Source organism: Hevea brasiliensis, unplaced genomic scaffold (assembly GCF_030052815.1).
Source record: "Hevea brasiliensis isolate MT/VB/25A 57/8 unplaced genomic scaffold, ASM3005281v1 Scaf431, whole genome shotgun sequence".
Lineage (NCBI taxonomy): Eukaryota > Viridiplantae > Streptophyta > Magnoliopsida > Malpighiales > Euphorbiaceae > Hevea > Hevea brasiliensis.
This window is the reverse complement of record NW_026614953.1, coordinates 28,670-54,994: the sequence shown is the minus strand read 5'-3', so window position 1 is coordinate 54,994 and position 26,325 is coordinate 28,670. Positions and strand designations below refer to the sequence as shown.

The 26,325-nt window shown below is 33.4% G+C and overlaps 2 protein-coding genes across 4 annotated transcripts; both read right to left on the bottom strand.

Annotated features, from left to right (window-relative positions):
• Nucleotides 1-11,463: 11,463 nt before the first annotated feature.
• Nucleotides 11,464-14,819, bottom strand: LOC131177381 (PTI1-like tyrosine-protein kinase At3g15890). The gene is made up of 4 exons (XM_058142344.1): nucleotides 14,764-14,819; nucleotides 11,975-12,119; nucleotides 11,635-11,900; nucleotides 11,464-11,536 (listed from the first exon to the last, which is right to left on the bottom strand). Exons 1-4 carry the CDS (start codon nucleotides 14,817-14,819, stop codon nucleotides 11,464-11,466), a joined length of 540 nt encoding a protein of 179 aa, XP_057998327.1.
• LOC110670143 (transcription factor bHLH120) lies at nucleotides 14,009-17,196 on the bottom strand. 3 transcript variants are annotated; one of them, XR_002497830.2, is made up of 5 exons: nucleotides 16,895-17,196; nucleotides 16,333-16,686; nucleotides 15,824-15,877; nucleotides 15,367-15,567; nucleotides 14,009-14,322 (listed from the first exon to the last, which is right to left on the bottom strand). XR_002497830.2 is itself a non-coding variant. In XM_058142346.1 (3 exons), exons 1-3 carry the CDS (start codon nucleotides 17,180-17,182, stop codon nucleotides 15,809-15,811), a joined length of 711 nt encoding a protein of 236 aa, XP_057998329.1. In that variant the 5' UTR covers nucleotides 17,183-17,196; the 3' UTR covers nucleotides 15,611-15,808. The 3 variants fall into 3 exon arrangements, 1 of the variants encoding a protein (XP_057998329.1); XR_002497832.2 differs by lacking the exon at nucleotides 15,824-15,877; XM_058142346.1 differs by lacking the exons at nucleotides 14,009-14,322; nucleotides 15,367-15,567 and having other exon boundaries at nucleotides 15,611-15,877.
• Between the last annotated feature and the right edge of the window lie 9,129 nt (nucleotides 17,197-26,325).

Here is a 26,325-nt window from a genome sequence, read left to right as displayed (position 1 = left end):
AATGCATTTGAAGATTAGCCCAATAAATAGCTAGCTAATTCCACTGGTTGCCGGCACCAGTATCATGCGAGCATGCATCGTGATAAACTCATTTTATATAGATATTTTAGGTTAGTTTTGTATTCATTTTACCCTTTTTAGCTTAGTAATTTTATGCATTTAATGTTTATTTTAGTTATTTTATATAGATATTTTAGGTTAGTTTTGTATTCATTTTACACTTTTTAGCTTAGTAATTTTATGCATTTAATGTTTATTTTAGTTAATTTGTTAATTTTAGTTTCATTGTATTTGATTTTCGAAATTTTAATATTTTTTATAGGTTTTAATAAGGTTTAAAGACAAAAATGTCCATATAAAAGAAATTCAAAGTGATTTGGAAGCCTAAAGTGGTGTGAAAAATTAAGAAAATTCGCTTAAAGAATAAGATTGGCTGAGACTTTCAAGGGCCTTAACATTCCTCGTGTTGAGGGTCATGTGAAGATAAGAGTTAGCCAATAGGAATCCACATGAGGCATGTGAATTCACACTGGGTCATGTAAATAGAGATTTCAGAACAAAACACGCCGAAAGTTTCATGGGCTTTAACATGCCCAGTGTGGCGAGTCGTGTAAATAGAGATTTTGGAGCAAAACATGCCGAAAGTTTCAGGAACTCCCGCGTGCCCCGTGTAGCTGGTCATGCAGAATCTAAAGGCTCCTCCTTCGAATCAACATGAGGCATGTGGAAAACAACTTAAATCAACATGAGGCATGTGGGATGGCGCTGGCAGATTTGCTGACATGGAAAAAATTTTTCTTTTCACACCTTTTGTCTTTATCCCTTTAGAGACTAATTTTAGGGCAAACATTGAGGGGATATATAAGCATTATATTCTCATTTTTACCAAAAGGAGAAAGAGAGGGAAAAATCAAAAGAAAAAGGAAAGAGGGAATCACACCATTTTTTAAGGAAGAACACATGCAGAGTGACATTTTACAGCTTCTACTTTCAGAGATTTAGATTTTCTTCTTTTGAGTTCTTTTATTTTTAGTTTTATTTTCATGTTTTCTTGCTCTATTTCATATTTTCTACTTGTAAATACAAGTATGAGTGAGTAGATACTTAAGATTTCAGAGTTGGGTGTAATAATTTAAGTTTTATTTGCGGATTTGGACGGGTTTTAATCAGATTTTAATACATATAAGCTTTGATTCTTATCTTATATGCTTATTTACATACCCATTGTTGGTACCTTTTGGGTTTTGTTCTTAATCTTAGATTGAAAGACCGAGAGGTGAAAATCTATGATAGATAATCAAGATAATGAACTTAATCACCTAGTGTTAGAAATAAACTAATGGGTTAAGAGGAATTTCAAGTTGATTAAATGCTTAAAGGGTTTTGGGTAATTAAACATTGCATGAGAATGAGGTTTAGTTTCCTTTAAAACACTCTTTAGTTTGCTTGAAAGATAAATTAAAAGAAATCAGAATCAACTTTCTTCAAACTTGTATTTCCCTTAATTTTGGCTTTGCCTATCCAAATCCCAATGAAATTTACTTCATGAACCTCAACTCTGAAATCAATTTTTACCATTAATTAATTAAATCTTTTGTTACTTGCTGAAATTTTAGTAAATTAGTATAGTGCGTAGAATTTTAATTGCTTAATTTATTATAATTTTTTTATTTTTCCCAATTTAGTTTGCTGCATCTCTTACTCTATTTTTGGCACAAATTATTGATAACCCAAATAATCATAACTTTTATAGTTTAGTACTCAAATAACAAATCTCTGTGGGACGATATCTTTTCTTTACTATTTGAACGACTCGTATACTTGCGGAATACGCAATCACATTATGAACAATGGTTGTTTTCTGGATTAATATATATAGGATATAGTGCTATACATTCTCAAAATTTTAATTATTTTTTAAAATATAGTTTAAAATATGGAGCATGAATCTCACATATATATGAGAGTAACATGTGCTAAAATAATTTCTTAAGATATTAGCATTTTCTTGCAAACTGCCTTAAATAAACATTTATTTCACATTAATTGATATGATTTCTTTCCCTACATTAATTAAATTATAAATTGCTCAATTATATACTGTTATTAAGTGGGGTTGATGGTAGAGTTTTTAAGTAGATCTTGTATAGTTATTATTAATAAAAAAAGTTATTCCTAAAAAAAAATTCATCATATCTAGTCTCCAACTTAAATTAACTTGCAAAAAAATAGTAATTAAAACATCTACTAACAATCCAAATTACTATTATTTTACTTTAGAATCGCATTATGGCATAAAATTTGAGCTATAGATATTTCCACAGGAGTAAATGATACTATTTAATTTGCCTTCCACACATTGGAAATGACCCAAACCTGGGGAAATAGAAGTGCCACTTGGTGGATACGTATCTTTTATCCTACAATAGGAATATGATCAAGTCTTGGACATCCTCATTTTGGCTAAACCTGGATGGTCACAAAAACAAAAGCAGCAGTGACCATTTATATTTGTCGTCGATGATATGATTAAGGTTTGAAAAAGTGGGATGGATTTGCTCGCAAAACTTGCTCACATATGGATATATGGCCAAGGGTTTGGTTTATAGTTTACTTTTACAAATAGGGAGCAATCGATAGTGACCAATTATGCATTTATCATCATTTACAACGCTCATAACCAGCAATCCTATGGCTAATTATTAGATACACGGGGAGCACTAAAAAATAGTATTCTCTCTCTCACAGAAAAGTGGGTCATTCCTATAATATATATTATTTTGATATGGCACTTGGCACGTATGTGTGTGAAATAAAATAATTATCTTATTTTAATTCTCGTAAATAAATTACGAACAGATATGTTTGTTAATAAGTAGATGTGTCTATTAATAAATAGACATGTCTATTATACACAAACAGTTATAACTGTTAAAAGATGTGTCTTTTAATAAACGAATATAATCACATATGTTAGAAGATATATCAATTTAAATAAACAGTCATATTTGTTGAAAATAGATAGATATGTTTGTTTAGAATAGGTGCCATGACTTTTTATCATTTATAAATATGGATGAGTTTTTAATTCAAAAATATACTACTTCTATTTCTTCTTCTTCTTCTCTTCTAATCTCTCTAAATTCGGTTCGTAGAAAGAGTTCTTAAGGGAAATCTTCAGTAGTTGCTGTCTGCAGATTTCAAGCTTTGTTGTATCTTGGAAGTATATTACCATAACCTTACAGTAATCTAATGGGGGCAATTAATACCTTAAAGATAGTGATTCATTAAGTTTCAAAACCTATTTTACACCCACTGCCTCAACAATTTTAAGGTATTAATCGCAATGGATTCGAAGGTTATTTCTATGATGAATCAATAGTTTATAAAACTAGATCATTTTGAAGAAACAAATTATATTCGCTGAAAAGGTGAAAGCATATAAAAAAAATGAAAAAGATGAATTGCTGTGAAGAGGTCATATTCTCAACTACTTGTCAGATAAGCTGTATAATCTATTTACCTCTGTCAAGTCTCCAAAGGAAATTTGAAATTCGCTAGAGTTCAAATACAACATAGAAAAAATAAAGTGTGAATAAATTTTTTATCATAAAAGATTTTTGAATTCCAAATAGTTAATAATGTGTCTATTATCGATAAGTAACATATCCTTCTATGAGTTACATTTTCTTGTTTCAAAACTTAAGAATTTGAAAGTAGTGGTTCCTAAGTCATTGCAAATAGGAGGAATAATAGCAAAACTTATTCCTAGTTTGAATGTTTATAGGAAGAAATTTTTGCATACGGTAGATAAGACTTTTTTCTTAAACAGATTCAGAAACACTTGCACATTGAAAAAGTTTTTAATATGATAAATTCTCTTATATTGATGACATGCTTATAATTAGAAGAAATATAATGCTATAATACAATGCTAAAGCTCACGATGAATGTGTTAAAGAAGTTAATAAGATTTATGTGCATAAGTTGAAAGACACATTTTGTATGCATTAAAATTAATTCGTGTTGATTGTGTTATCACTAACAAAGTGGAGGATATTGTTAGAAATAGTTAGTGATAAGAAAAGTTATAGCATAATTGAAAGAGTTATGTTTGTTCATTAAAAGGCTGAACAAATATAATTGTTCTAAGAGATACAAAGTGAACGGTTGTATTTGTTCTAAGAGGTATAAATGAATAGATGTAATTATTCTAAGAAATACAAAGTGAACAATTATTTCTGTTCTAAAAGGTATAAGTAAATATATATATATTTATTCTAATAGATAAAATGAGTTGTTCTATATGATCGAAGAGGTGCAAATGCTTTATAAAAAGCAATTTGGAATATAAATCTATTAACTTTTCTCTTGTATCTCTTATATTCTCTTCATTTCTACTTATAATCAATATTATTATTCTTTAATTTATTCTTAGGATAATTCCAAAATTTATTGTCTAGAATTCTGTTTTGGCCGTTATCCTGAAGGGATCTGCCTAAACTATCTCGAACATAAACATTGGTCTATGGTGATGACGGTTGTAGAACCTCTACAAGAATTAAGTTGCCATCCACAACCTATCAGAAATTGATGCCTCAATTAGATCTCCCTCCAAATAAATAATGAATATGTTCAATTATTATTCAGGTAGCGACTCTTGTCTATTTATACCTTTGTAGTATAAATCCTTAGTAGCATGGTAGTGATATGGGAAGACGGTACTTACCAGTAGACTTGATTCTATTAAGATTGTATAAATTGCATTTCTAGGAAATGTTGTATAAGGAAGGGATACTTAAGTGAGACCGATGTGATTCCATCGTCTTTTTTGGGCATTGCTTGGTGCACTTTATGCGATTCTAATAGATAATCTTTCACCTAATGGCACATGACCCCCCATATATACCACATAAGATATATTAGCAACCATAGTATTAAACCTTGGAAGAAATTTCAAAGGTTTTTTGGATATTTAAAAAGAACTAAACTATGGATTGTTTTGTAATAAACTTCAAATTGTGTTAAAACCATATAAAGAGTTGTCCATTGTTTAGAAGATATAATTGAATGTAGAAATGCAATTATTCTTAGTAGTTATATACATGAAGGGATGAATTTGTTAGTCAAGATGTTGGTACAATTTTAGTAGTAAATATAGGAGCCTTACAAATCATTTGTAAGGAGTGACAAAAGGACAAATGAGTGTGTATTTGTGTATATACAAGTTTGGCCTGTTTTTTAATTTTTGGAGGTTCTCATTTTAAATAAGTTGTAGAGTAATTTATTTCTACAAATTGTTAAATAAATTTGTTATTCACGTCCTATTTGACCATGTCTATTGTTTGTTCTGGTCTTTGGGATAGCTGCTGATTTTTAGCAGATTTTTAGTCTTATAGTTAGTTCCTATTTCTTTGTTTATTACCGTTGTAAATTGGCTATTTAAGCAAGTCATTTGCTACTGAATAAAATAACTTAATCTCCTTTACTGCATATACTTTGCTTTATTTCTATCAGTGGTATCAGAGCAGGGTTAGGAGAGTTCAACACGAGAGGTTTGAGCGAAACACGTAAGGGAGAGAGTTTGAGTGTTTGCTGTAGCAAAAATGGCTGCGAAAATTTTGTGCAACCTGCAATTCCTCGCTTTGATGGTCATTATGATCATTGGAGCATGTTGATGGAAAATTTCCTAAGATCAAAAGAGTATTGGCAAGTGGTTTCTGAAGGCATTTCAGAACTAGCCCCAGGCACAGCAGTGTCTGAAGCACAGAAAACAGAGATAGATGTAGCGAAACTGAAGGATCTCAAGGCAAAGAATTATCTTTTTCAAGCAATTGATCGTTCAATCTTAGAAACAATTCTGTCTAAGGATACTTCTAAGCAAATATGGGATTCCATGAAAAAGAAATATCAAGGAACAACAAGGGCAAAGAGGCGTGACTTCAAATACTTCGTTCGAGTTTGAAACACTCGAATGAAATGCGGAGACGATCATGATTATTTCTCTCGGGTGATGGCAATCATCAATAAGATGAAAATCAATGTTTATAAGATATCGGAGGTTACTATTGTTGAAAAATTCTTCGTACATTGACGGCAAAGTTTAACTTTGTAGTTTGTTCTATTGAAGAATCTCATGACGTTGATGAGCTTTCAATTGACGAATTACAAAGCTCTTTATTGATTCATGAACTGAAAATTACCCAGCAGGATAAAGAAGAAGTAGCTTTGAAAGTCTCAACTGATTTTCATGTAGCTGGTCGAGGAAGAGGTAGAGGCAGTAACAGGGGTCGTGGTAGAGGCAGAGGCCGAGGCAACAACGGCCATGGAGCAGGAACAAGTAGCTATGACTCGAGGTCCTTTGACAAATCCAAAATTGAATGTTATCGATGCCACAAGTTTGGTCATTTTGCATATGAATGTCAAACTGATTTGTCAAAAAGACAAGGAGAGGAATCAAACTTTATTGAACAAGAAGAAGAAGAAGAAGAAATCACTTTGCTTATGGTTTGTCAAACAAAAGAAGAAACTAATAAAAATCTGTGGTTTCTTGACACCGGGTGTAGCAATCACATGAGTGGAGATAAGTCAGTTTTCTCTACTCTTGACGAATCCTTTAGAGATACTGTGAAGTTGGGAAATAACTCCAGAGTTGCAGTCATGGGGAAAGGACAAATTTCAATTCAAATCAATGGAGATTTTACTCCCACTTTAGCTAATATTCTTTTTGTTCCAGAGTTAAAGACTAATCTTCTTAGTGTTGGTCAGTTACAAGAAGAGGATTATGAAATCTCCATCAAAGGCGGAGTTTGCAAAATTTTTGATGACAAACAACATTTGATTATTGAAGTCAAGATGACTAAAAACAGGTTGTTTCCTCTCTATCTTTATAAAACTGAGCAGACATGTTTTACTGCAAAGTTAAAAGATGAAGCATGGTTGTGGCACTTTCGATATGGTCATCTAAATTTTAATGGATTGAAAACTTTGTATCAAAAGAGCATGGTGACTGGGCTTCCTAAAATTGCAGCTCCTGCAGAAATTTGTGAAAGCTGTGTTGTTAGCAAACAATCACGCAGTTCATTCCCAACAGGAAACTCACGGAGAGCAGAACAAGTGCTGGAGTTAGTTCATTCAGATCTTTGTGGTCCAATAAAACCAAACTCCAATGGTGGTAAACGATACTTTATAACCTTCATTGATGACTTTAGTAGAATATGGGTGTATTTTTGCAGGAAAAATCAGAAGCATTTGATGCTTTTAACCGCTTTAAAGTGCTTGTTGAAAGAGTAAGCGGTAACTTCTTAACTGCTATTCGTACTGACCGTGGAGGAGAATACACTTCTCATGAGTTCACAAGTTTTTGTGAAGAAAATGGGATCGAGGCAATTAACTGCAGCTTATACGCCTCAACAGAATGGTGTTAGCGAACGGAAGAATCGTACAATTCTTAACATGGTGCGAAGCATTTTAACAAGGAGTAATGTTCCAAAGAATGTTTGGCCTGAAGCGGTTGCATGGAGCATACATATTTTGAATAGAAGTCCAACTCTGCTGCATTCAAAATATGACACGAGGAAGCATGGAGTGGAAGAAAACCATGTGTAGATCATTTCGGATATTTGGGTGTGTTGCTTATGCCCATATTCACGATGCGAAAAGGAAAAATTGGATGATAAGGAGAAAAATCCATTTTTCTTGGTGTTAGTGAACAATCTAAAGCTTATAAGCTGTATAATCCTAACACTAAGAAAATTCTAAGCAGCCGTGACGTTGTTTTTGATGAAGAAGTTTTTTGGGAGTGGAATGGAAAAGCTGCTACAAATGAAGTTTCTGCCATGTTAGATTTTGAAGAAAAGATTACTGAAAATCTTCCCCAGCAAACTGTTTCATCAAACTCTTCTGAAGATGCTCAACATGAAGTTCCTGCAACTCCTGAAATTTTACCACCATTGACAGCATCTGAAGAACAATCTAGTGAACCAGCAAGTTCACATTCTCATCGTGTTAGACGCAGACCAGCATGGATGTCAGACTATGAGGTAACTGGAATTGATCAAACTGACACTCACTTTGCTTTTTTGTCAGATTGTGATCCTACTACATTTGAAAATGCTGTCAAGGAGTCTAAATGGCGCCAAGCCATGGATGACGAGATCGCTGCGATTGAAAGAAATCAAACTTGGGAGCTAACTGAGCTTCCCGATGGTGTTAAAACAATTGGAGTAAAGTGGGTGTATAAAACAAAACTTAATGAGAACGGTGAAGTAGACAAGTTTAAAGCACGCTTAGTAGCGAAAGGCTACAAGCAGGAGTTTGGGGTCGACTACACTGAAGTGTTTGCACGATGGCTTCGCCATGACACAATTCGTTTATTGATTGCAGCCCAAAAATCATGGCCAATCTTTCAACTGGATGTAAAGTCAGCTTTCTTACATGGTGATTTAAAGGAGCAGGTATTTGTTGATCAACCACTTGGTTATATTAAGAAAGGAAGTGAGCACAAAGTTTATAAATTAAAAAAGGCTTTGTATGGGTTGAAACAAGCCCCACGTGCTTGGTACAGTAAAATTGAAGCACATTTTTTGAGAGATGGTTTTCACAAATGCCCATATGAATATACTCTGTTTGTGAAAACTGAAAAAGAGAAGATTACTATTGCTTGTCTATACGTTGATGACCTCATATTTACTGGAAATGATGCTCTCATGTTTAAAAATTTTAAGAAGTCTATGATGGAAGATTTTGAGATGACAGATTTAGGCATGATGCATTATTTCCTTGGCATTGAAGTGGTTCAATCTCCTGCTGGAATTTCAATTTCTCAAAAGAAGTATTTGCTGGGAATTTTGGACAGGTTCTTAATGAAAGAATGCAATCCTGTGACTACACCAACGGAATTTGGAGTAAAGTTAAGCAAGGATAACGAAGGGAAGAAAGTTAACAGTACACTCTACAAGCAGATTGTTGGTAGCTTAATGTATTTAACTACCACAAGGCCTGATATTATGTTCTCTGTCAGTCTAATTAGTCGATACATGGAGAATCCAACAGAGAATCATTTATTAGCTGCCAAGCGGATCCTCCGTTATTTGCAGGGAACTAGAGATTTTGGGTTGTTTTATAAGAAGGGTGTCATGTCTAATTTAATCGGTTTCATCGATAGCGACTTTGCAGGTGATCAAGATGATAGGAAGAGTACTTCTGGTCATGTATTTATGTTGGGTTCGGCAGCTGTATCTTGGTCATCAAAAAAGCAACCAATTGTTACTTTATCGACGACAGAGGCGGAATTTGTTGCAGCAACCTCCTGTGCATGTCAATCTATTTGGCTGAAGAAAATTCTCACCGAATTGCGATTCATACAGGAAGAAGCAATTGAGATTTACTGTGATAACAGTTCTGCTATAAAACTCTCTCAAAATCCAGTTTTGCACGGTCGCAGTAAACACATAGATGTCAAATATCATTATCTGCGTGAACTCACAAATGAAAAAGTGATTGATCTCATCTACTGCAGAAGTGAAGACCAGTTAGCTGATATTTTCACAAAAGCTCTCAAATTACCCATGTTTGAGAAGTTCAGAAGGTTACTTGGAGTTTGTCCAGTTTAAGAGAGGGTGCATCTTGTTAAACTGATATCAGTTTAAGAGAGGGAATGTTAAATAAATTTGTTATTCACGTCCTATTTGACCATGTCTATTGTTTGTTCTGGTCTTTGGGATAGTCACGATTTTTAGCAGATTTTTAGTCTTATAGTTAGTTCCTATTTCTTTGTTTATTACCGTTGTAAATTGGCTATTTAAGCAAGTCATTTGCTACTGAATAAAATAACTTAATCTCCTTTACTGCATATACTTTGCTTTATTTCTATCACAAATAAGGTACATATATAGATTGTCAATTATTTATGGTAGACTAGTAAAATAAATATGGTAGAAATTCTAGGATTATATAGATGCTAGTTGTATAACTAGTACTAAAGATAGTAAGTCAACCTTCGGCTGAGTATTCACCTTGGGTTAAGGTGTAAGCACTTGGGCATTAAAGAAACAAACTTGCATAACTCATTTTACAATGAAATTCGAGCTTATAGTTATGACAGCTGCATGTAAAGAAATAGAATAGCTGAGAAATTTGTTATCGGATATTAAGTTGTGGCCACAACCGATGCCATCTATTTCTTTACATTATGATAAACATGAATATATGAGACAATTAGTCTCTGATGGTGTTATTACCATGTTTATATAGAATCCTGTAATAATATAACAAATTCTTTAATAAAAGGGCTTTCGAGAGTTATGATCATAAATATATGTGTTGGATTAGGATTTAGAATATTCTATTAAATTTACTAGTGATAAAAACCCTACTTTATAGTATTATTACTAAATAAAGTTTAAAGAGTAAAAACAAATCATTAGTAAATATTATAATTAAGTACTTAATGTACTAAGTTAATGGAATGGAGATGAGTATTTACACTCTTAATGAAATTTAATATTATTAAAAATGAAACTTCACCTATATGAATATAGGAAGTGGTGCCGCTTCAACAAAAAGCAAGAATAATTTTTGTAAATGTTCATGAAAACAGGAGGTAGCACAAGGCTATATTCGTACTAAAATTTTGGTGAACTTTTAATTCGAGCTAATTGGTTCATGTGTGTAGTATTTCCGATTCTATTTAATAGAAATATAGGTTTAATCTAAGGTCACTATGATTTCTTTAAAATTTTGAAATACTTATACTAAGGAAAAGTTTAAATCGAAATATACTTTTTCATTATGCATGAAACAATGGGATCTAATAATACAAGCTAAGTGGGGTATTACTATAAATAGCTTACATGTTAGATAATAGAGAGAGAAATAATTCCCACATCATTGAAATATATGAAAAGGAAGAAGTTAATATATATATATATATATATATTATTTTGTTATGGCACTTGGCATGTATGTGTGTGAAATAAAATAATTATCTTATTTTAATTCTCGTAAATAAATTACAAATATATGTGTTTGTTAATAAGTAAATGTGTCTATTAATAAATAGACGTGTCTATTATACACAAACAGTTATAACTATTAGAAGATATGTCTTTTAATAAACGAATATAATCACATTTATTAGATGATATATCGATTTAAATAAATAGTCAAATCTGTTAAAATAGACAGATATGTTTGTTTAGAATAGGTGACATGACTTTTTATCATCTATAAATATGGATGAGTTTTCAGTTCAGAAATATATGATTTCTATTTCTTCTTATTCTTCTCTTCTAATATCTCTAAATTCGGTTCATATAAAGAGTTCTTAAGAGAAATTTTCAGGAGTTGCTGTCTGCAGATTTTAAGCTTTGTTGTATCCTGGAAGTATATTGCCATAACCTTGCAGCAATCTAGAGAGGGTAATTAATAATTTAAAAATAATAATTCATCACGCCTCAAAGCCTATTCTATATCCACTGCTTCAACATTTATATCTCTATGTATTATATGAAGATTGGCCTTATGGTGCAAATAGCTAGTTAAGTTTCGAAGAAATTAATATAGAAATAGTTTCATGAAAGAATCTGTTTAGTTGGCAAAAATTGTTCTAAAATATGAACTAATGAATTATACTTAGCCAATCCTTCAGCTGATCCAATAGCTGTGTTCATTCTCCGGGTCCAATCCAGCAAACAATCTGAAGCGAGTTGGCCATGCAAATGAGTGATCAAGCTATGATTAGGCATATAATCATAGACTATAAGCCTTTCATCCCCGCCCGCATAAAATCCTCTTAAACCTAACAAATTCTTATGCCTCACTCTCCCAAGTATCTCCACTTCTACTGCAAATTCCATTTCTGCCTTCGCACTCATTGCCTTCAGTCGTTTCACTGCTATCTGCAAGAGCAACTTCAATTAACAAAAGCAGAAAAACAATGAGAGAGAAAAAAAAGATGAACATGCATGATTACCCCAACGCCTTTACTTGTTCGACCCCAGTACACGCTTCCAAATGCACCTTCTCCAATCTTTTTGTCATTATGGAAGGTGTTTGTTGCGTGCAAAAGCTCCTTGAGAGTATATCTTTTCCAGGGATAATCCCTGTCGTTACTTGCGCTGGAAAAAAGAAATTTGAAGGGTAACTTACAGCTTTGAACGATTAATTGATGAATTTGTTAATGATATTAATTATGGCATATGCCTGATCATCAAGGGTTGAGTTTCCCTGGGAAATCCGCAGCACAAACATTTCCAATTCATTTCTTGTGCAAGAAAATTTTCAAGATGAACACAAATTAAATGGCAAGGTGAGAATCGAAAGAGTGATCAAGGCTGGGAAAAACAGAAGGAAAAGCAAATCACAAGGGAAGAAGTCTTATGGCGAAGACAAAATCCAGCCTAGGAAGTCAAGAAGAGCTTGGTGGTGTGAAAAATGTTTTAAAATGAAAAATACAAGATGGAGCCTCTTTATCAAGTTCAGAATCCGATTGAATTATTTTTATTCATCTGATTTTTTATTTTCATTTTAGAGGCAACTCTAATACTACTTACCTAAAATCCATTAATCTATCTGATTGTATTTTAATGCTTGTTACTATGTGCTAACCTGCTTTCCCATTGGAAAGTTAGAATGCTTGTGTTCACCTACTCATCAATCTTGACCATTCAATTAATTAACCTTCATTTTGTTCAGGTTCAATGCCTGTAGAGGATCTTAACATTGGCAATTTAAAATTTGAGGTTTGAATTGTTTAAATAAAGGTCATATTAGCCGTCTTCAATTATATATTTTTTTTCTTATTAAATTTGTTCACCCTCTTTCATGATCTAATGGAGGAAAAGAAAATAAGATTTTAAATTGTAATTTATTGATGCTATCAAATAAACTTGATGAGAAGTTGACAAACCTGTGTAGACGTAGAGAATTAAAACTTGGTGCTCAGAATATATATATATATTTTTTAAGATTAACTAAATTCCTTTGTTTTAATAGCCGTTTGTAGGCGCTTGTCTTCCGTCAAGCAGTATCTTCTGGGCTCCAAGATCTATTCTATTCTCTAACTAAACTCACGGCCTGAAGCCTATCCGATTACCAACTCTCAAGGATGGGCCACCCCTTTATTGCAGAGACTAATGTGATTTAATATACGCTTTAATTTCATTTTATTTAAATTAAAAATTTTAGTATTGAGTTTTAAAAATCAATAATTTTGGTCCCTTTTAAAGCCAAAAACAGCAAGACGTTAAAATTTAATCAATTTAAGAACCTCATTTAATATTAAAAAAAATCTTTTTTTTTTTAAAAAAAAAACTCGAGATTTATATGCACATTTTACTAAAATCATATTTAATTATGTTGCTTTTTCTATGAAAAAAAAAAGAATTCCATAGTAATAATTAAAAGGAATTTATGAAATTCTATAAGGGTATTGCTTCATTGTTTAATTTCTAAAAGTTCATAATAAGTCACAGTCTAATAAAAGTCGTTATCTAAAATGTTAGTATTTATTTCTCCCTCTCATATTTTTTTTTTCTTGAAAAATAGGATTTTCATTAAAGCCTTATAAAGATTTTTCTCCCTCCACTTCTTGACTGAAGTCTTATGAAATAATGATAGATCATCTAGTTATAAAATCTAGAAAACAGCACTGGATAACATCAATAATCCTGAGTTGGAGCTGTAAATTTAGTAGAGGCCAGTGAAGTGATAAATGGATTGGATATTTTGGATCGTAGGTTATTGGTGTTTATCTTTTTTTTTTTTTTTTAAATGAATCAGGTTGAATTACCCAAATCCGACAACCATCTTTTCCCCATCTTCTGTCTCTATTCTCTTAGTATGTTTACTATTTTCTGGATATAATTTGCCACGGATTACCAACACATATTTGCAGACAAGCAATAAAAAAGTTTGAATAATCCACCGCTACTTGTGAGATTTAAAATGAAAATGATACCCAGCATATATATATATATATATATATATATATATATATATATATATATAACAGTAAACAATATATATATAACATTAAACAATTTCTGTATAAACAATACAAGAATTGACAATTTCTGTTTCACTACCGGAACGATCTTGTCAAAGAAACAAAACATATATGTGCCTAAATTGATCATGCAATTTCAGCAAACATAAAATTAATTATGGTAGTCTTATTAAAGTAATTTCCAAAGAAAGTTACGGCCAGTCAAGAGCAATGAACGTTTGTGTGCACTAATTTAGACGTCTATTGAATTAATGTCCCTCTCCAGGAAATGCATCTGATAATTATGTGTGATCCCTCTTTGAAGTGTGCTTCAACTGCAGCAACAGATTAATATATATAAACAAAATATAGTATATATATTGCCAATTAATTAATTAACTCCTACTAAGATCAAATTGCATTCCTGCTCTGCCTTTCTCTTTGATCACTATATAGGTTTTACATCCATGCAATCATAATTTGTCTCTTTACTCACCATTGATGGAGATACATGAAACCCTTCCTTCTAAATTTTAAGAGTCTGAGTCATCTTATCATTCCTACAATAGGAAAACTGTACCACCCCCCCATCCTCTTATTGCATAGGTTTTATATCAAAATTATACTGCCAAAACCTTATCCTCTATATCGTTGCCCTTATAACCAAAATTTTTCTTCATCACATATACCTCCATTATATATCTTACTACTATTATTTGCTATCTCTCAACTGCCAGTCTACTACACTGCCCCCAACTTAATAACTGCTACCATACCGCCCATCATTATGTTTCAATTCCCACAACCACCATTCCTCATCATGTGCCGTCATGCATCCAACATCAGATTACTGCATGCCTGTTTCACATATAGGTTGAAACAATGTTTTTGATGGAAAATTCTTGCATATACTATGTATATGCCCCATTCATGCACTGATCAAATAAGAACCATCATTTGAAAAAAATAATAATAATAAATAGGATCTACCATGATTTTAAGTAAGATCAATGTATAGATTTTTATTTCATATGCCATTCATCTATTGGATTGATGCATACACTTGATATATAGGCAAGTCAAATTCGGTTTGAAAAAGCACTTTACTAAAAAGCCAGTTTAACTATATACAGCAAGCTTTTAGGTCTATATTCCAAAACCACAAAATGTAGCTCATTTCATGAACTTATATCTAGAATTCATGGGAAAAGTTACTTCTATTGTTTGGGAGTTTGGGCAACCAAGGGCAAACACATTGCCAAACTCCATTTTGAAAATTATTGCAAATAGAATTTGAAAACAAATTTGTGTTAGAGGGTTCAGAAGAAAAAGTTTATGATTTTCAGTATCAGCATTGCAGTAGTTATTAGTGAACTTACCTGGGTAGCCTCCTTCCTTTTCTGGCATTTAATTAGTCGATCAGCGTTGAATGGGTCTATCTTGTTTAATCCCATGCACCCTTGAAGTATAAATTGATGTGCAATGCCAGTGCATATATTGTTGAGGCCAATTTTTGATGTTTATGCATGCAATGTATCAACGCTTTACTTCAAATGATCCTTTTTCCCCCCATCGATCCCCTAGATATCAGGTCAAATAGATAAATAGTTTGCGAGGAGTTCAGATAGGAATTCACATCAGATGGATTCTTTTTATTTCACAATTCTACCAAAAGAAACTTGCAAATAGACATCATCAAACAGTTTGCAAATGCATGTTAATATATATATAAACATAACCAAGTTTAGGATTCATATAGGTGATCTTAAGGCAGTGCATATTTGAATATTATGAATTATAAAGTCACTTCAAAGTGAAGCTCTATGACAAGATTACATCATTCAGTTTCTGTTGCAGCTCAGCTACATCAATGCAGGTTAGATGGCTAGCCTGCAAGACAAATGCCAAAAAGTGAAGGCCAAAACAACTTATTAGCAAATCTCACACGCTCAAAATCTTAATATCTAGAAGTGTCCTCTGATTGAAATGATTTTTAGGCTAAAATTCAATTCAAATAATTTTGTTATAAAATTTTTACGTGTTTGAAATAAATTTAATTAAAATGAGATAATTCATAGAATTTTATTATATTTAGAACAATTAAAATGTAAAATAAATGTTGTTATATTCTTATTTTGTCCTTATCAATAAAGAAATAAATATAATTTAAGTAAGATTATTTGGGATTTTAATAGCAGAGACAATTAAATGAATTCCTGGAAAAAAAAATAAATGAATTAAATTTTTTAAAATTTCAAAAATGGTTAAATAAAAATCAACTGAACTGAATTAACTTTCCAAATACACCTATTTAGAAGTGCGAATGAATTGTTGCAGAGCAATACCTGGCACTGAATTGTACTATATAACCTTCCATCTCTTTTGGTGGAAATGCAGCTAACAACGTCAAATCCCTCTTCTACAACAGCTTCTAGCACTCTTGATAGAGTAAAACTGTTCTCTCCGGATCCACAACTTACGCCAATCTCTACTCCACCCACATGAGAGCGGACAGTAACAATAGTGTTCATGAAATTATTTTGTGAACTAATTTCCGTCCCTTGGTCATCAAGAGAAGTAGAAGAATCGGACAAATTCTTGAGCATATCTCTCTTAACACTCAGTTCTTGGACGTTATTCTGAAGGTTTTTTATATATTTCGCAGCCGCATTTAAGTGATCAGACATTGAACGTTTTCCCTGCAACCCCATCAACGAAAACCTAAAAGCATAATTATGTAAATCAAGAAGACCAACCCACAAAGCAACAGTGGAAGCAGCAATAGAAACATGGATAAAAATATATTTCTTCTTCTTTTTGGCCTGAAATAATTAACTAATAAATGAATTACCACAGATTATTGTCAATATGAATAGAAAGTAGAGAGAGAGGTTCTTTATTATTGACCTTGAGTGATTCAAGAGGAAGGAGGGATCGAAGCGATGCATGAAGAGTAGACATTTGTTGCCTTCTTTGCCGTTCGATCTCCTTGCGAATGATCTTCTTCTCATCGCAAGTATAATTAACTTCATTATTAGTGTTTGAATTTGCTAATATTAAAGGAGGCTGGCCATCCACCATAAAGTTGGAAAGGTTGGAAGTTCCACCCAAGATCGGATTGTCTTCAGCAATATCTTGGTGGGGATTCGAGGAGATTTGGGACGAAAATTCATTATTTTGTTGGAAGGGAAACATTGAATGGAGGCTAATCAAGCTGAAGTGCAGCAATAATGGAGTTAAAAGAACAAAAATGCTACACGACTCAAATTGAGCCAGCTCAAAATGGCATATTGGTAATTACATTGAAATTTATTACCGTTTTACCCTTTTAAGATATAAGCCATTTAGGGTGACTGTGAGCCATTTAGCTCATTTATAAGCCATTTAGCGCATTTATAAGCCACTTAACTATAAAGTCTGTTCATTTAATATCTACTTACCTACAACATTTATAAGCCACTTAACTACAACATTTTTCAATGTGAAATTAATACATTTGCAGCTGTTGGAACTCTAAAAATTGAAAGCTTCCATGAAAACTCTTTATGACTATACCTACTTCATGACTTATGGAGATGAATAACCTTCCTTCTTCCATTCATCTAACGTTCATATCCTACTGTACTCTCAAAATATGAGGGTCACTATCAATAGAAGACAAGTAAAATTTTATGTTGTCTTACATGGTCTTCAACTTTGGGATTTACACCTCATGGCAAGAATCGCCCCACATGTTATTGGTGTAGCAGGAGCTTGTACAAATCATATGACACAATGGAGGAGGCCTTGCATGCATTCAATCATGCTAACAATCGCCTATGAATTCATATCGTGGTGGTGATGGAATGTCTCTTGTTGCTTCATCTGGAATCTCAACAACTTTGGGTAATGAAGAGCCATGTCAACAATATCTTTCGACAATCAATATGGAGTCAAAGAAATCCTTAATGTTTGGAAAGGAAGACCCACGTGAAGAATCTCCTTCAATAAGTAATCTGTGATTAAGAAATATGGAGTCCAAAAATTGGATTATAGTGCTTTTTCTCTGGATTTGTTCTTTGGGATCATTTTGGGGTTTTATTCGGATGTTACTTGATGTAGTTTATAGTAGGAAAAAATGAAGTGATTACCCTTTTGATGTGTTATCTTAAAGCCTAATGTATATATTAGTAGATTTAAATTATGAAATTGTTTTGGTGGATTAAAGATTTTGTCATGATATTTTTCTCATTTTCTAGAAATATTTAATTGTGGTATGACTTCCTTAAATTTAAAATATCTGCAAAAATTTTGCAAATTGTGTTTCTTTATTTTTTTTTACAATCAAAATGATTTGAATTACAATGCCAAAGAAGCATAGGAGATTATAAGACAATTCAAAATTGCTTGCATAAAATGAAGCAAGTTACAAGGAAAACAATTGTAAAAAAAAAATATGATAGCCACGTTTGAAGGATCACCGTACTAATCTTTCTTGTTGAATCATGGAGGGCTATAGCTTTTAGATTTTAAGGTCTTAGTTTTATATTTACATATAACATTTAAAGTTTCAAATCTTTATCTTTATAAAACATAATCATTTTTCGTGTTTGAGCAAAATAAGACATTATTTAACACAACATGGAACATAGCTCTTCATTAACAAAAAAGTTAACACAAAAACAACACAAATGAAATATGATAATAGAGAAACATGACAAGGGAATAAGATAAACAAGATAACAAGCTAATTTTTGAAACATAACCATAGATAACAAAACATATCCACGAAACATAGAATTAGAAAACAAATCCTTTCCATAGCTTCACACAAGACGCCAACTTGACACATTCTTCATTCAGCATGAGGTAATGACTCAACAGGGTAATGATTGAGCGAATCTTTGAGGTATCGGAGATGATAATAACATTGTTGTCATTGTTTGTTGAATTTCCATTTGTTTGAGGCAAGCGAAGGAAGATATCATAAGACTTCAAGAGTGGTGGCTCATCCAATAAGGTAGCGATGATGTATTCCTTACCCATATCAAGAACCAATCTTTTGATGGTGATTCACTTCGGTTTTAGCTCTTCCAAGCTGTTGCTTAGTGCTATTGTACATTGTTTCCAGCGTTGCCGGGGATGCGAGCAAGTTAATGGACCTCCTAATCCTTCTACTGGTGTTGTATCCATGGGAAAGAATTGAGCTAATGAATGTAATTAGATTGATACCACTAAACTCGATTAATCTCCATATATATATGTTGAGCGTGGAGACTTTTACATTGGGAATGAATGTTTCATTGTTTAACGTGAGACTTAATAAGACATGTTGGTGGCTGGAGTAAAGTAGCTCTCATATAGGGTTCTTAGCTTAGTTTAACGTGCATGCATGATAGACATGCAATGGACATTCATTGTGGTGGATATCTTGATTCTATTTTAATGATTATGCTTATGAGAAAGCAGATCACGAAAAATTATTTTGTTGATTGTGTTGGCTTATTCATTCTATGGTTATGAGATTGTTTTATCTATTTTTGTCCAGTGTCCTTAGGTTGTTTGTCATCCACTTGTTTGCTTTTCTCATCACATCCGACTTGTTGGTGTGTACTTGCTTCTTCAAATTTGGTCGAGTCTCTGTTATTATTGGTTGCATTTGGTGTGCTTTATTGGGTTGTTTTAAAATTATGGTGGTTTACTGGTTATGGTTGTTGTTTTATGTGCCTTTTATGCTAGGCTTTAGTTCAATATTCTTCTACAATCTTTGCTTCAAGAGATATTTAACACCACTTTCAAATTAGATAAAGAAATCTGATAAAATGCAGATAAGCAGATGGTGCTCTTAGTGCTTTATAGCAAACAAGTAGAAAAATTATAGTTTTTCAATTATTATGCTTTACTAACATAAGCAAGGATTATCTGGTTATAAAAGAAAAGGAAGAACATTAAAAGTGACAACAATGGTTATTTATAATGTTTGACATTGACATTAAAAACAAAGGAAAGCAGAGCATATTGTCTTATGAAAGATAGTTTAAAACCCATCACATCCAACTAAAATAACCCTATTGTCCCTTAGCCAAACAAAGAAAACACACAAGGCGAAATAAGGGGCTTTTGACAAAAAATGTGTAATCGAAAACAAAATAATACCAAAAAAAGGTGCGTTCGAAAATAATTACCAAAAAGGGGGGAGTTACGCTGAGCTGGACGAGATGAGTGCGGGAAGCTAATTATAATAGCGTTTTTAAGGTTCGGACGCTATTTATAATAGCTTCAGCATCAAAATTTTTAAAGGAAAGTGGGCGCTAGCTTTCCTTTAAATAATAAAAAATAAATTAAAAAAATTAAAGGTTGACGCTACATATAGTAGCGTCAACCTTTTAATTTTAATTATTTTATTTTATATTTTAAATAAAATATAAATATTATTTTAATAAATAAAATTATAATATATAATATTATATATTATAATATTTTTATTATAAATATTATTTTTTAATTTAAAATTAAATTAAAATTTAATAAAATAAAAAATTAAAATTAAAAAAAATAATTAAAAATATTTAAGAAAAGTTGGACGCTACTTATAGTAGCGTCCAAATTTTCTTTAAATTTTTAATTATTTTATTTTATATTTTAAATAAATTAAAAATATTATTTTAATAAATAAAGATATAATAATTAATACTATCTGCTCTGTTGGAATTGAGAAACCGTAGAATGATAATAGGGACCGTAGAATGATAATAGGGAGAGAGTAGAGATAAGAGATGAGTTATGGTGGTTCTATCTCCAAAAGCAAGGGAATTGCGTTATTCAATCCGATTAATATCTTTGATTTAATGCTATGGGAAATATGCAAATATAGAGATATTATACACTATAAGTTATGACATATAATATGTTTGTTATAAGATAAGAGATATTGATTTTTAATGTTAAGTTATACTATAAGTTATATTTATTTTTTTTTAACTTGAAATATGATATAAATTTAATATATATTAATTTGAGTGAAGTAAATAGCATTTAAAAAATGAAATTAAATATTATAACAATAAATATTGATATTAAAGTAATTATCATATTAAAATTGGTTTGAAATTTAATAGTGGTGGTGGAGTGATAATGATGGAGGTGCTAGATTAGTGTGGGTAGGGTGACGGTTAAACTAGTTATATTTATATTTTTTCAATATATAAAATATTGAAATATGATATAAATTTCAATATATAAATTATATATATCAATTTAAGAATATATATTAAATTATTTAATAGTGGTGGAGGAGTGATAGCGGCGGTGGTGGAGTGGTGTTGTTGAAGTAGTGGTGGTAGTGTGATAGTGGCAGCAACGGAGGTGGTGGTGGTGGTGGTGGTGATAGGGTATTGGTGGTGGTGGTGGTGATAGAGTGGTAGTAATGGTGCAGTGATAGTTGTGGTGTGATAGTGGTGGTGGTGGTGGTGGTGGTGGTAGTGGTGAAGTGATGGTGGTAGTGGTGGTGATGGTGGTGGTAGAGCGATAGTGGCGGTGGCGATGGTGGAGTGATAGTGGTGGTGGTAGAGTGGTAGTGGTGGTGGAGTGATAGTGGTGGTATAATGATAATGGTGGTGGTGATGGAGTGGTGGTGGTGGTGGTGGTGGTGTTAGTGTGATAGTGGTGGCAACAGAGGTGGTGGTGGTGGTGGTGGTGATGGAGTGGTGGTAGAGTGATAGTAGTAGTGGTGGTGGTAGTAGTAGAGTGATGGTGGTGGTAGTAGTAGAGTGATAGTGGTGGTAGTAGTGGTAGAGTGGTGGTGGTGGTGGTAGAGTGATAGTGGTGGTGGTGGCAGTGGTGGAGTGATAGTGGTGGTGGTGGGTGGTGGTGGTGGTGGTAGTGTGATAGTGGTGGGAACAGAGGTGGTGGTGGTGGTGGTGGTGATGGAGTGGTGGTAGAGTGATAGTAGTAGTGGTGGTGGTAGTAGTAGAGTGATGGTGGTGGTAGTAGTAGAGTGATAGTGGTGGTAGTAGTGGTAGTGTGGTGGTGGTGGTGGTGGTGGTAGAGTGATAGTGGTGGTGGTGGCAGTGGTGGAGTGATAGTGGTGGTGGTGGGTGGTGGTGGTGGTGGTAGTGTGATAGTGGTGGGAACAGAGGTGGTGGTGGTGGTGGTGGTGATGGAGTGGTGGTAGAGTGATAGTAGTAGTGGTGGTGGTAGTAGTAGAGTGATGGTGGTGGTAGTAGTAGAGTGATAGTGGTGGTAGTAGTGTTAGAGTGGTGGTGGTGGTGGTGGTGGTGGTGGTGGTGGTAGAGTGATAGTGGTGGTGGTGGCAGTGGTGGAGTGATAGTGGTGGTGGGGGGTGGTGGTGGTGGTGGTGCTTGTGATAGTGGTGGGAGCAGGAGGTGGTGGTGGTGGTGGTGGTGTGGGAGTGGGGGTCGAGTGATAGTAGTCGTGGTGGTGGTAGTTGTAGTGTGATTGTGGTGGTCGTAGTGGTAAAGTGGTGGTGGTGGTGGTGGTGGTGGTGGCGGTAGTGGAGTGATAGTGGTGGTGGTGGTGGTGGGGGTTGTGGTGGTGGGGCCACCACCACCAGTACCCTATCACTACCACCTCCACCAATACCACCACCACCAATACCCTATCACCACCCCTACTACTCCATCGCCACCACTACCCCCACCACTCCACCACCACCATTACCCTATCACTACCACCTCCACCAATACCACCACCACCAATACCCTATCACCACCCCTACTACTCCATCGCCACCACTACCCCCACCACTCCACCACCACCATCACCCTATCACTACCACCTCCACCAATACCACCACCACCAATACCCGATCACCACCTCTACTACTCCAACGCCACAACCCACCCCACCACTCCACCACCACGCCACCACTATTACACCACCACCACGACTCCAACATCACCACTCCACGACCACCACCACCATTACACCACTGCAATCAATTTTAATATCAATTTTAATATTCTATTTATTTTAGTTAAATTTATATTTCAATTTTATATAATATAACTTTACTTAAAATAGTATAACATAGCATATTATATAACTTATAGCATATAACTCCAACACCACCACCACTTCCACTATCACTCCACTACCACCAGCACCACCACCACAACCCCCACCACTCCACCAGCACCACCACTACCCCCACCACTCCACCACCACCATCACCCTATCACTACCACCTCCACCAATACCACCACCACCAACACCCTATCACCACCCCTACTACTCCATCACCACCACCACCCCCACCACTCCACCACCACTGCCACCGCTATTACACCACCACCACCACCACCACCACTCCAACATCACCACTCCACCAGCACCACCACCACCCCTACCACCACCACCATTACACCACTGCTATCAATTTTAATATTCTATTTATTTTACTTAAATTTATATTTTAATTTTATATAATATAACTTTACTTAAAATAGTATAACATAGCATATTATATAACTTATAGCATATAACTCTAACACCACCACCACCACTACCACCATCACACCATCACCACCACCACTACTATACTTTAATATATAGAGTTATTATTATAAAAATTAATATAAAATTTAATATGGTAATTACTTAACTTTTAAATTTCAAATTTATATAAAAGTAATTTTGTTACAAACATAATATTAACATTTAATTAAAAAATGACATAATTAAATGCATAATTGGGCGGAGCATTCGAATTTATGTGTATTGGTTCGATCTGAATTGAACACAAGTTTTTTTTTTTCTTCAGAAACCAAACCGACCCATATTGATTCAAAAAAAAATTGCCCTTAACGCCAACATTTACTTAGTGTGAGCCATTCATATTCAACAAGAAGGGGTTATTAATTCCATTGCATATTTCCAATGACAATGTTGGACATATCTGTTTGACCAATAAAGATCTTTGAGTCAAAAGTAATTGCCATCTCCAATTTTCAATGGCATGCTCATCCCTTTCCCATGCTCATTATTCAAGTATCACCCTAAAACATATCTACCACCCAAAAACACATCTGATTCACATATCTATCCGTAGTTGTTAGCTGACAAACGAGTATCATACCCTCCTCTCTCAAATCTTTATCCTATCAATCGAAGCAATAATGTCAGACACATTTGAGGTTCGTATAACTGAGGATGTAATCAAATTCCAATCCATGGTAAGTGAAACCTTCATCTATCATCTGTTATGTATGATTCACGTACCTCTTTCATCTATCATCTATCATCTGTTTTGTGTTTGTGTTCTTCCAAGTTAATCACGTCAAGGTTTGTAAGAGAGAATGGAACAATTTCAAGCGACATTTCATTTGCGCACACCATCAAATGAAACACAGGAAGTGCTAGTCAAGCGAGGACTAGGAGTATCTATAATTGACAAGGGATTATCAGAATTCATGGATTACCACAAAGTAGAACTGAACTACAAATTGATCTTCACTTTCAATCCTCCATATGAATTTAAAGTGGTCATAATCAATTCTGGTGGTAGAGAGATTTACTACCCTAAGAGGACGCAAGAGCATAACATAGGGCTAACCAATGTTTATCAAAATACAATGCATGCAAATCTAAATACAGGTGAGAAATTTCAATTTTTTTCTTACCAAATTATATGCTATTCATAAGAATAAATTGTTACGCAATTGTTTAATTATTTGTCCTGCCATGTAGATGTTCATGAGAATGAATTGATACGCAATTGCTTAAATGATTTATACTACCGTGTAGATCATTTGGTGTCACAGAACCATGTCAATCCTTCTCAATGGTCATTTAAATTTGTTTACAAGAATTACGATTGGAAATATAAAGTGGGATGCTTTATTATCATTTGTAGTACATTAATTTTTTGTACACACAATTTCAACTGGATTTTTTTTTTATTACTTCTAATGGTGTCAACTATATTTTGAAAGGCTATCCCTACACTTGAAGCTGTGCAATTTATTAGACAAGACAGAACCACAATCACTGTGTGGAAGTTGCCTAAACACGGGAAGATTAGATCATCCCATGCCATTTAAACTTGGGTATGTTTATGCAGAGGAGACATCGGGCGTGGAAAGAAGCCAAAGCGAAAGCAAGAATTGCAAAGGGATGGGTTCGGTTTGTTAGATTCTATGGACTAGAGAAAGGCAATGAGTGCACCTTCATCCAATCGATTATGGAAAAATCAAGCTTCTTCATTTACATCATCCGCATGGGTCATTATATTGAAATTGTTACTATTTCAAATTTTAATGGTTCATTTGATGGATATTGTTTTAAACTTGCATTGATATCCAGTGCCAATGGTTTTTTTCTTTCGGATTATTATTGAGCAGTTTAAGCGTGTTATTTTGTTAAAAACAATGAAATATCCTTATTAATTTTGTTGATATGGAAGCTCTCTATTAATTAAAAGGAAATGTTTTTAGCGCAAAAAAATGTCACAAATGGCACAAATGGATGTAAATTGTCTAACTCACCCTCCACATGAATGGAGGAATATTGGGAGGAAAATGGTAAACAAATCTTGGCGCCATTGTTTTACCAAGCGCTACGATATTGCAAGGTATTAGTGTTGTAAAAAATCATGTTTGAAGTGCCTGAAATTTTTTTGTATCTTTTGTGATAGGGGATGAAAATCTAATGCTAATTAGTCATAAAAAATGATTTAATTATTTTATTTACACCACTTCACTACTATTAGAATAATCCAATGTCGACCATCAATAATTAAATCAACACCACTGCTATAATCACCATGTGTACAATATTGTCACCATTATCATCATTAAATCATTGTTTTTAATTTAAATATAGAGGGAGATAGTCAAAGATATTTAGAGAATGATAGAAATAAAAAGAGTTATAGCGAGAGATATTAAGATTATCACATATATAAAAATAAATAAAGGGAGAGAGATAAACATGTGGAGAGAGAGATATAGAAATATATAAATCAATATATGTGTTTATTTTTTAATAACTCTTGTGTGTGTATATATATTTTTCATACAAAAGATTATCGGATGAGGGCTAATAGCCCGTGGCAGCGCATGCTTCCTGCATGGTTAAGGGTTGAACCCTCCCGATGTCGATTCTTTTTTCCTTTAAAACACACCTTAACAAGATAAATATAGAGTGAGATAGTCAAAGATATTTAGAGAATGATAGAAATAAAAAGAGTTATAGGCAGAGATATTAAGATTATCACATATATAAAGATAAATAAAGGAGAGAGAGATAAACATGTGGAGAGAGATATAGAAATATATAAATCAATATATGTGTTTATTTTTTAATAACTCTTGTGTGTGTATATATATTTTTCATACAAA